Raw genomic sequence first — 11044 nt, 5'->3', positions numbered from 1 at the left:
GCGCGCTCCGCGCCGCTCGCTGCGACTCGCGGGCGCCGGGCTCCGGGGCGCGGGGGGCGCGGGGGGCGCGGCCGCGGCGGGCGGGGCGGGGCGCATCGCGGACACCGCCCCGCGCCCCCAAGCGCCGCCCCCGCCTCCCCCACTTCCTGCCCCGCCGCGGCCGGCGAAAGTTGCGGCGGCGTGGGCTGGGGGCTGGAGTTCCGCCCCCTCTTCTCCCAGGGCCGGGGGGGCTTTGGGGGTGCCTTGCGCCCCGGGCGGCGACCCCGCCTGCCCAGCGATGGCCGCGTCGCCGTCCCTGCGTGTCCCCCGGGACCGCCGAACCCCCGTGGGGGTCGGGAGCGGATTCTTGGGGTGCGGGGCGTCATCACGTGGCCCTCCGGAAGGACTGGCCGGCACCGGGTCCGGCCGAGGCTTCCCAACAACGGGGTCGCCGCCGTCCAGGGGCCCGCAGGACGGCCCTCCTGGGATCCCGCGCGCGGCCAAAGTCCGTCGCCCCGCGGGCAGAGGCGGGCGCTCTGGGATGAGTGGGGTAAAGGGGGACCGAGGGGTGTCCGGCCGCACGCTGACCCGCGCTGAACTCCGTCCAGGGCTACACCCCGAGGGGGAGGGGAGGGGACAGTGTTTGTCCAGCTGGCGCCTGTGGCAGTGGGCGGGGCCTCGCGGACATAAACAGCCGACTGGGCGATGGAAGCGATCGGACCGGCTCAGCTGTCAGGGGTCCCAGACCCGCGGCTGAGGCTGCTGGGCAGCCCGGGGTGGGCCGGCCAAGGCCGCGGCCTCCGCTCCCCGCGCCCTGCGGCCCCCTAGCCCGAGGCCCCTTCTCCTTGGGCAGCCGGGGCAGTGATCTCACACCCAGCCCAAGAGAGGGTCCCCCTGCCCAGGGTTGTCAGCAGGGCTCTGGTCTAGGGGAGTGGGCTCTGCACCGAAGCGAGCGTCCTGGCTGGGGCTGGGTTGGGGGCACTGCTGAACCCCATCAGCTGGAGCCCCCTCGGAGACGCTGGTCTGCTCTGCCCACCCTGCGGCACACCTGCTTGTGAGGGATGAGGGGGTGGGTCAGCCCGCGACCGCGGGAGGAGGCGCTGCCCTGTCCTGCCTGGTCCTCCCTGCCAGCCTGGGGGAGTGGTCAGGCACCTGCCGCGGGCGGACGGGCGGCTGCCGCCCTCTGGCGGTGCCGAGGGCGGCTCAGCCGCTCCCAGGAGGGCACCCCAAGAAGCCAGGGCCAGGGCAGATCTGCGGTGCAGCCAGAACAGTTCTTAGGAAGGCCAGGAGTCCAGCGCTCCTCCTCGTTAAGTAGAACTTGGGGGCAGCACAGGCCTGTGTGTTCCGGGACAGAATTTGCCAGCTGGCACTGGCCAAGCTGACCCCTTAATCGGTCAACATTCCATTCCCCCTGCTCTTTTTTTAGCTCCTGCTGCAGTGCGAGGCAGAGGTGAGGAGGGTCAGGACACAGGGGCTCCCTGGTCCCCTCCACACAGATGCCTGGCAAGCCACCACATGTGTGCCCGGGGATGCCCAGTGCAGGGGAGGAGCACAGGGCCCTGAACCCGGGACACCAGCTGCGGGTGGACAGAGGCGGGGTGGCATGGGGAGCCACGGTGGACATACACCTGAGCAGGGCAGCAACTGGGCTTCCCCGGGACTGGCTGGTTCCTCTTGACTATTGTGCAGGTCAGAAGAAAGGAGGCAAGTCAAGAAAGGGTGCCCCCGAGCCTGTGGTGGTGGGCTCTGAATGGACATGGGCCCCCGGCGGAAGCTCAGGCAGCCTCAGCCGCTCCTGCAGTTTTCTGGCCCGGCAGCATCTGGTTTGCTGTTCAGAGACCGACAGGCAGTTGAGCCCACCCCAGAGCTGTTACCCTGACAGCCTGCCCCTGGGGAGACACAGCCCCCAGCCCCACAGGAAGTACATGGGGGCAGGGCTTGCCTGCCTGGCATCCCCTCTGCTATCGCTGCCTAGCTGCAACACTCGCTATGGCAACAGTCAGTGCTACACTGTGTGCCAGCACTGCAGGATGGCCTGTGGCTCCCAGGAGTGCACAGAGCGCCTGGGGGAGCTGCTCCCTGGTCAGTGGCATGGGAGAAGGGCACCAGGACCTGCACCAGGCCTCACCTGTGCACACACGCCCGGACACACAGACTTGGGCAGGTAGGCAGCGGGTGAGTGCAGGGATGCTGCACCAGTCCGGGCGCTTTCACACGTGTGTGCACAGGGCTGCACACACACATACACACACACACGCTTGCCTGCTGTGGTGCCACTAGGCTGGCACTGACAGACCAAAGTGCATAGTGGGATGGCATGAAAGCCCACCCCTGCCTCTGAGGATGGAAGGGCCACGGGACCACGGCCTCGCGGCCTGTAGCCAAAGCCTGACTGGTCCAGGGCCCGGAGAGGAGGGGACGGCTCCGGCCCACCTCTGTGCTGCTGCAGTCCCGGGGGTGCCGTGCAGCCAGGAGGAGGCTCCACGTGTGACCATGGTCCAGGACCCGTGTCCCTCCATGTGCTCTGCACCCCATCCAGCTTTGGCTGAGGAGTGCCTGCCGGGGTGACGCCAGGCCCCGCCTTCCCAGGAGCTGCCCTATGGGAGTCCAGGTCCCCACTGGCTTCTGAACAGGAGAGCAGGTGCCCTCCCCCCAAGCCTCTTCTCTTGCCAAGGGGTTCCTCAGAGCCTGCACAGCCAGACCAGGGGGTCCCCAAACCACGGGCAGGGAGACCAGCCGAGGGACACAGCCGAAGCTAATCCTTCGAGGGGACGCAGGCGTCCTGCCCCTCCTCCCACCCCCCCAACCGGCTGTTTGGGAGCAGGCTGGCTCTGTGCCTGGCGGGGAGGGGGAGGGGGCTTTTATTCTTCCCGACGTGACCCGGTAAGGGAATCATTTTGCAAATTCCATTTGTGGCTGCCTCATGCAAATTCAGCTGTCACCATTTGCCGGGAAATTATAGGTGTAGAAAAAGGCCCATCCGGCCTGCCAGGAGCAGGCTGCGCCCAGCTGCATCATGGCGCCGGGCAGCCCGCCCTGCCTTGGCGAAGGCGCCATGTTGCCTTCTGCTGATGGTCGCCACGGAGCGTGCCCCTGAGCCATCATGCTCCCGCTGCCTGTGTGGGAGCCCACGGCTTCCTCTGCCGGCAGCATCATCTTCCCCAGGAAGTGCCCAGCAGGGAGGGGATGTGGAATGGGGCAGGTGTGAGGCTGAGTGAGAGTCCATATCACCACCTCGTGTCCAGGAAAGCCTCGCAGGGCTGCCTTGCGGTTCTGGGCACAGCTCGAGCCCCCAGCACCTGGGGGTATCCCCAGAGGGAAGGAGATTTCGTTTCCACTGATCACCAAAGGCCCACTGTGTAAGGGGCCAGGAGCGCCAACCGGGTCCCCCCTCGCAAGAGCAGGGGCCCGAGTCCTGGCTCGGCTGCTTTCCCGGGCCTCGAGCCTGGATGTGAGGTGGAGCAGCCAGGACGCACAGGATGCTGTGTCCTAAGGGCCACTTCACCTGCTGAACCTTGAATTTACCAGAAAACCTTGATCTGGATTTATAACACCTGAGATTGGAAAAGCTTGTTTCCACTTGCGGGGGCGTGGAAAGCACCAGGAAGCACGCTGGTGGGTCAGGGTTAAGCAGAACTCCGCCTCCAAAGTCTTGCTGCCACAGGCAGCCTCTCGGGGGCTCAGAACCACCAGTCCTGGGATGGTGGCTGTCGAGGGGGCGGCGCTGTGAGAGGCCTCTGCTCCCCTCAGCCTGACCTGGGGGTCTTGGGGAGGCCGAAGTGGGATGTTGAGGTGGCTGGGCCCTCGAATAGTGGCATGAGGATTGTTCCCAAAGATACATCCGCCTGAGCCTGCCATGCCCGGTTGTGGGGACGTGCAGCAAAGGGGTCCTCAGCCGCTCCACTGCGTACAGGCGTGTATGTGTGTGTGTGTGTGCGCACAATCGATGGTGTGTGTTGTGGATGTCTCTGTATGCATATTGACAAGTGTGTGTCCTGGGAACTTGTTTTAAACACCCTAAAACTTTATAACTACTCCCAATAGTGCAGGCAACCCTATTCCCACATCCACACAAAACTACAGACACAAGATATATACACTGTGGTGCTACTGTGTGTAGTAGCTACACCCACACTGACGTGGTCTCCGTGTGTAGCTACACCACACACGGTTGCTCTGTGTCGTCCGTGTGTGGCTGCACCCACACGCACCCTACCCCCTTTGCACAGCAGCCCTGGGACACCCTGGTCTCCAGCGGAGCTGATTCTCCCCCTTCCCTTCTTTGGAACCCGGCGGCACGCTGGGCCCTCGGGTGTTCCCTGTGTGTGTTCTTTAGGGTCCCTTGTTGAGGCACAGGCCACACAGCCACAGCTCACAGGGTCACATTCATGCACGTGTCTGTCACCTCTACCCAAGTGTCGTGTCCCCAAGGCTCCTAGTAACACAGCACTCTCGTCTGCTTGTGCCTGCTCACTGGCCACCAGGGCAAGGTCAGTCTGTCCCGGGACTTGAGCCCTCCCTGCTGTGTCCCGGCTAAGCTGGCAGCAAGCCCACACTGGCTTTGGGGTCTAGGGTCAGCCCAGGCCCTCCAAGGTGCCATCAGCTGTCTTAGTTGTGTCTAAAGCCATCTCTGCACAGTGTCCTTACACACTCAGCTTTTCAGCCTATGAAATTTGTATATTTAATTTTTCTTTAAGATTTATTTATTTTGGGGGGCTTGATGAGGTAACCTAGTGGCTAAAGCCCTCACCTTGCATGCACCAGGATCCCATATGGGTGTTGGTTCATATCTTAGCTACTTCACTTCCCATCCAGCTCCCTGTTTATGGCCTGAGAAAGCAGTCGAGGATGGCCCAGAGCCTTGGGACCCTGCACCCACGTGGGTGATCCAGAAGAGGCTCCTGGCTCCTGGCTTCAGACTGGCTCAGCTCCAGCTGTTGTGGCCGCTTGGAAAGTGAACCAGCAGATGGAAGATCTTTGTCTCTGGTTTACTCTATAAATCTGAGTTTCCAATAAAAATAAATAAAATTTTTTTTAAAGATTGATTAATGTTTTTGGAAAGGTAGATCCACAGAGAAGAAGAGAGAGAGAGAGAGAGAGATCTTCCATCCGCTGGCTCACTGCCCAAATGGCAGCAACAGCCGGAGCTGAGCTGACCTGAAACCAGGAGCCAGGAGACTCTTCTGCGTCTTCCAAGCACTTGAGCCATCTTCTGCTGCTTTCCAGGGCATTAGCAGGGAGTTGGATGGGAAATGGAGCAGCCGGGACTCGAACCACTGTCCGTATGGGATGGCACAGCACCAGGCCCTATGTATCTATTCTTATTCTCTCATTATACAGGCTAGAACCTTCACCTCACTGTGGAATGGTACACACCAGCACCTGCCAAGACATGCCACTGTCCAAACCTGCACACCCTGTGTGGCCAACAGCGAGGACGAAGCTGCTGTGGTCACCTCATCCCCACGGCCAGGGAAAGCATGGAGAGGAGTGTGTGTGCGGGCTCACTGCAGGCCCCCAGGCAGGGGCCATCCTGTGCCTCACCCACAGAGGCGGGCCACTGGGCTCAGGGGGCACCCAGGGACGTGGGGCGAGGACTGCTCCTGTGGTCTCCGTCCTGGCTCAGAACCCTCGGTGCCTGCTGACATGGTGACTGGACTGGGCCCTCTGCAGCTCCACCCCAAAGACCAAGGGTCAGAGGGTGGGGATGGGCAGCCGCAGGGTGCTGGTGTGGGCTGCTGGCAGGGAGTGGACCTCAGAGCCTGGATGGACAAAGCTGGGCGCAGGCACGTGTGCAGATGTGTGTACCTGTGTGGGTATGGGCATGTGAAAGTGTGGGGAGGCTGGGGCCCCCCAAGCCTGCCCCGTGAGAATCCAAAACCTTCTCCCCGCCCCCTCACTTCAGGAGGGCCCCTCACCTATCGCTCCTGCCCTGCAGGAAATGGCCTCCAGCAGGGGTAACTCTGGCCCTGCCTGCCGCCTCAAGTCCACCTTTGTGGCCCAGCAGGTCCCAGCATCGGGTAACACGAGAGTCCCACAGGAACCTGACCCGCCCATGGGCACTTCGGGAGGGTCAGTGCCAGCTGTTGGGCCGGGGTCTCTCGGGCAGGAGGGTGCCCGAGGGTGGGGGACACTCCTCTTCTGCTGTGACACCTCCTCATTTCTGCCAGAGTGCCAGCCCCAGCGGTTCTGCTTCTAACCCAGTGCCCTGCTAGGAGGGGGCAGGTGTTGGCCTCAGCTCCTGGCTCCGGCCTGGCGCAGTCCCAGCAGGTCCTCACTGCTACTGGGGCAGTGAAGCACATGGAAGGCCTCTTTCTCAAATCAACTAAAACTCCTAACACTGATGATCCTAAAAGAAATCCACAGACGAAACTTCAGAAAGAGGTGCAGTGGGTGCACCTCCCCTCCCTGGACCCCAAAACACCTGTGCCGGGGGGGCCCCCAACAAAGGGACACCCCTCCCCGTCCACAGCCGCCTGGGAATCCGTGGCTCGGGCTCTGCGCGCCCGCCCGCCCGGCTCTGCGCTCGGCTCGCCGCGCCTGCGCGCTGCCATGGCGACGCGGCCCAGGGCGGGGTGGACCCCGGGCGCCGCCGAGGCCACGCAGGCCGCGGGCAGCGGGCGGCGGGCTAGGCAGGGCAGGGCAGGCCTGGGCGCGCGTGGGGGCCTCGGCTGACCGCGCCCCGAACTCGGCCAGCGGCTCCCCGCCTGCAAGCCGCGGCGTGACGCGTGAGGAGCGCGGGCCGCCCTGCAGCTGGACCCCGCCTGCCCGCGGCCGCCCTGCCGCTGGACCCCGCCTGCCCGCTCGTCTGCCTGCCTGGCCGCCCCTGACCACGCCTGGCTCTCTCTGCAGCTTCAACTTGGGGAGGAGGAGCCGCACCTCGCCGCTTCGGGTCTCCAGGCGTGTCCAGCGCCCAGTGCCAGCGAGAGGGGGTGGGCGTGGACGCGGGGCTGCAGGCGCCTCTGGGGTGTCCGAGTGTCCCCGAGGCGTGGGACTGCGTCAGCTGCGCCACACACACGCCTGTGCCCAGAGCCGGCTTGCACTGCCCCCAGGGGCTCCCTGGTGTCTGGGCCACCCAGGCCTGCTGGGGATGCGCTGCTGCCTGCGGGCGCCTGAGCTGGCAGCGGCAGGCCAGGATGCCCACCCGTGCCTCTGGGGCGCCCGCGTGGCCGGCGCTGGCCCCTGTGTGAGGGTGGGCAGGGGCTGGGCAGGAGCCCCGGGCGCTGGGGCATGAGCGGCCGGGTCCCGCTGGCCGAGAAGGCGCTGTCGGAGGGCTACGCGCGCCTACGGTACCGGGACACCTCCCTGCTTGTGTGGCAGCAGCAGCAACGCAAGCTGGAGTGGGCGCCGCCGGGCACCTACCTGAGCCGGAGCCGCAGCCTGTGGTACTCGCAGTATGGCAACGAGGCCATCCTGGTGCGCGACAGGAACCAGCTGCAGGTCCCCCGGGACACCGGGCGGTCCAAGTTCTGTACTGTCATGTGAGTACCCCCGCGGAGACCTGGGACAGCACCTGCCTCGGCCGGGCACCGAGGCCAGCTTCTCTCCCAGACGTGGACTGGGTCGTGGCGGGCAGCTCCCCAGTGCACCCCAGTAGCGTCTGTACACTTTGGCCTGCTGAGGAATGGGTCGGTTGCACACTGAGACGAGGGCTGGGCTGGTGCGCACCTGAGAACCAGCTGCAGAGCCGGGGAAGGAAGCAAGGGCCGCAGCACCCCGGAAGACGTCCCGGCAAGCGCAGTGCACGGTCAGCAGCACACACGGAGGCCCCATGGGTCACTCCATGCAGCGACCCTCCCTGGCCTCAGCCGCCTGCCCACCAGCAGGACCTGAGGGCCACTGTGGCCGTCCACTGTGCGCGAGAACTGGGCAGGCCACTCACCTGTCTGTGTGAATGGGGAGGTGTGTTCAGTCAAGGCTGTTGTTTGTGTTCCAAATAAACACCTCTAGGGGCCTCCCGCCCTGTGCCCTGCTTCTGTGTGTGTGTTTTTAAGATTTATTTTATTTCTTATTGGAAAGTCAGATATACAAAAGGGAGGAGGAACAGAGAGGAAGATCTTCCGTTCGGTGATCACTCCCCAAGTGGTCGCAATGGTTGGAGCTGAGCCAATGCGGCTCCAGGAGCCAGGAGCTTCTTCTGGGTCTCCCACCTGGGTGCAGGGTCCCAAGGCCTTGTGGCAGACCTGGGAAAGCCACAAGTAGGCAGCTGGATGGATACAGCTCATTGGAGGCCCAGTTGAGTCCCGACCAGGACTGGGACGGGGCTGACGGGATTAGAACTGGTGCCCATGTGGGAGCCGCTAGCTGAGGGCTTTAGCTGCCAGGCCACCACGCCAGGCCCTCTGGTTTTTAGGGTACCTGTTCTAGTCCATGCACCAATGTCACGTGCCACTCTGCCAGCATGCCCTGTTCTGCACCTGTCACTCTGATGTCCCCAGAGCCTCTACTGTCTGGCCAGCGGGCCTCCTGGGGGCCCTACGGGGGGGGGGGCGTCCAAGGCGTCACCTGGCAAACAGCAAGCGTGCCCTGTATACCCAGGCTCCTGGCCATGACCCACCCCGACACACACCACAGGGACACACGCAGGGCCGGCCATCTCCCCCCTCCCCCCCCCCGACACAGGGACACACACAGGGCCGGCCATCTCCCCCACGCCGACACAGGGACACACGCAGGGCCGGCCATCTCCTCCCCCCTGACACAAGGACATAGGCAGAGCCTGCTGACCCTAAGCAGCTTAGCTGCACCATCTGCCTAGGCAGCTGAGGCCCATGAGGGTGTCTGGCCCAGTCCTGGTCGGGACTCAACTGGGCCCCCAACGAGCTGTATCCATCCCAGCACGTGCCTTCCAGCTGTTCTGTGCAGGGTCCATTTGGCCTGACCCGACTCATGACCACAGCGGAGCCTGAGGCAGGGGGAAGGGGTGGGGCGGTGCCCAGAGGTACCTGGAAGGGAGGGCCCTGTCTGTGAGGGAGGAGGCTGTTCCGGAGACACCACTGGCCAGGGAGACTTGGGATGGACAGGAATCCTGGGACAGTGAGACACGGCTTCCCAAACCCCCTTGGGCCACCCCCGGTTCCAGAACCTTCTATCCATTTGTTATTACGGAAACCAATGACGCCCCGGCAGTAGTCTGTGATGGCCAGCCAGGGTCGCGGGCACCTGTGCCCACTCTCATCCCAATAGGCGAGGCCAGCGTCACAACAAACACCGCGATGTAACACTGGACTTTTCACTGACCTGGACAAGAATATTCTAGAACGGCACCAGAAAGCTCCCGTCGGAAATATTAGGGTCCATGCACATGTACAGAGAAAAGAACAGCTTCAATATGTACAAAAAGGAAAAAACCGTCCTGGGGGCCAAACACGAGCACCAAAGGACTCGTGAGCTCTGGCGTGGGTGGGTCTCCCCCGAAAAAATCAGAAAGGGGGTAAATGCTGCCAAGACCCACGGAGACACCAAAGTCCGTGAGCAGGACAGCACGGCCTCACCCGGGGTGCTGGCGTTCCCCCTCCCGCATGGGGGCACCCTGGGGACACAAAGCCTTAGGGACCCATGTGGCCAGCGTGCAGACGGCCACACGTCACCCCTCAGGACCCTGCGTGCGTGAATTCCTGAATCCCGGCTCACACCCTCCCCGGCCGGCGTGCTGAGCAGACTTTGAAAACCAAGGGCCTGGGCCCGGCGGCGTGGCCTAGCGGCTAAAGTCCTCGCCTTGAACACGCTCCAGGATCCCATATGGGCGCCGGTTCTAATCCCAGCAGCTCCACTTCCCGTCCAGCTCCCTGCTTGTGGCCTGGGAAAGCAGTCGAGGACGGCCTGAGCCCGTGGGACCCTGCACCCGCGTGGGAGACCCAGAGGAGGTTCCTGGTTCCCAGCTTCGGATCGGCGCAGCACCGGCCGTTGCGGCTCACTTGGGGAGTGAATCATCGGACGGAGGATCTTCCTCTCTGTCTCTCCTCCTCTCTGTATATCTGACTTTGTAATAAAATAAATCTTTAAAAAAAAAAAAAGAAAACCAAGGGCCACTTTAAAACACAGGCAGCTGTCAAATCCACCTCACACTTCTCTCACAAATGCTCCGAGCGCCTCAAGCTGCCCAGCAGCACCCGGTGAGGGTCCTGCTGCCCGAGGTGCTGCTGGGGTGGGGAGCGGCCGCAGCAGGGGCCCCGCTGGGCATGGCTGGGGTGGGGAGCGGCCGCAGCAGGGCCCCGCTGGGCATGGCTGGGGTGGGGAGCGGCCGCAGCAGGGCCCCGCTGGACATGGCTGGGGCAGGCCCCGGAAGAAGCAGGCACACCTTGTGTTAAACTCTGTATATTCTCTTTGTACAAGTCAAAGTTACAAAGTCAGACTCACAGGTTGACTATACATTTTTTTTTCTTCTTTTCTCTCAGATTACAAAGCTTATATCATATAACTGGAGGTGGGGGTCGGGAGGGGTTGGGGGGGTCCCCTATACTGATTTCCTTTAAAACAGACCTAGAGACTGGAAGTGAATACAAAAGAACAAAGTAAAAAAAAAAAAATTTAAATGTGCTGGAGCCGTAAGTTACCTACACACCTGTAAGTCTCCGAATTTCATACAAAAAAAAAAAAAAAACAAACCAACAAGGAAAAAACCCCAGCACACACAGAGCAGAGGGGAGCCCCGGCCGGCGGCCGAGAGCAGGCGGAGCCCCGAGGGCCACGCTCGGACGCACACTGCTTCCGCCCTCGTCGTCAGCTTCTCTTTTTTTTGTTTGTTTTTTTGGTTTTTTTTTTGTAAAAATGACCGATGATGTTAATAAATAAAGTATTTATATATACATAAAACCGGGCAAACAATTCCCGAACAGGCAGCGGCAGTGGCGGGGGGGGCTAGGCTTGTATAGAAAACTGCTGGGCCTTACAAAAAGTCTTTTTTTTTTTTTTTTGCTTTTTTTTTTCTCTCTTGAATCTTCTGGAAGTTGAGGTAAGAGTTTCAGTGCCTGGGAACCCGCATGCCGCCAGCCCTCCTGGGCCACATCCCCAGAGGCTCGAGGCTGGGGCGGGGGGAGGCCAGGCTCTTGGGACCCCTAGCGCG

General features: G+C 62.6%; 1 protein-coding gene across 1 annotated transcript; it reads left to right on the top strand.

The window, feature by feature from the left end:
• The first annotated feature begins 6964 nt into the window (after nt 1–6964).
• On the top strand, nt 6965–7565 carry BRD3OS (BRD3 opposite strand). Its single transcript, XM_036498239.2, has one exon. The coding sequence runs from the start codon at nt 7210–7212 to the stop codon at nt 7462–7464; it is 255 nt and encodes an 84-aa protein (XP_036354132.1). The 5' UTR covers nt 6965–7209; the 3' UTR covers nt 7465–7565.
• Nucleotides 7566–11044: the final 3479 nt, after the last annotated feature.

The sequence above is a fragment of the Ochotona princeps genome, chromosome 14, assembly GCF_030435755.1.
Source record: "Ochotona princeps isolate mOchPri1 chromosome 14, mOchPri1.hap1, whole genome shotgun sequence".
Taxonomy (NCBI): Eukaryota; Metazoa; Chordata; class Mammalia; order Lagomorpha; family Ochotonidae; genus Ochotona; species Ochotona princeps.
The sequence above is the reverse complement of the archived record's forward strand: the minus strand, read 5'-3'. Positions and strand labels throughout refer to the sequence as shown.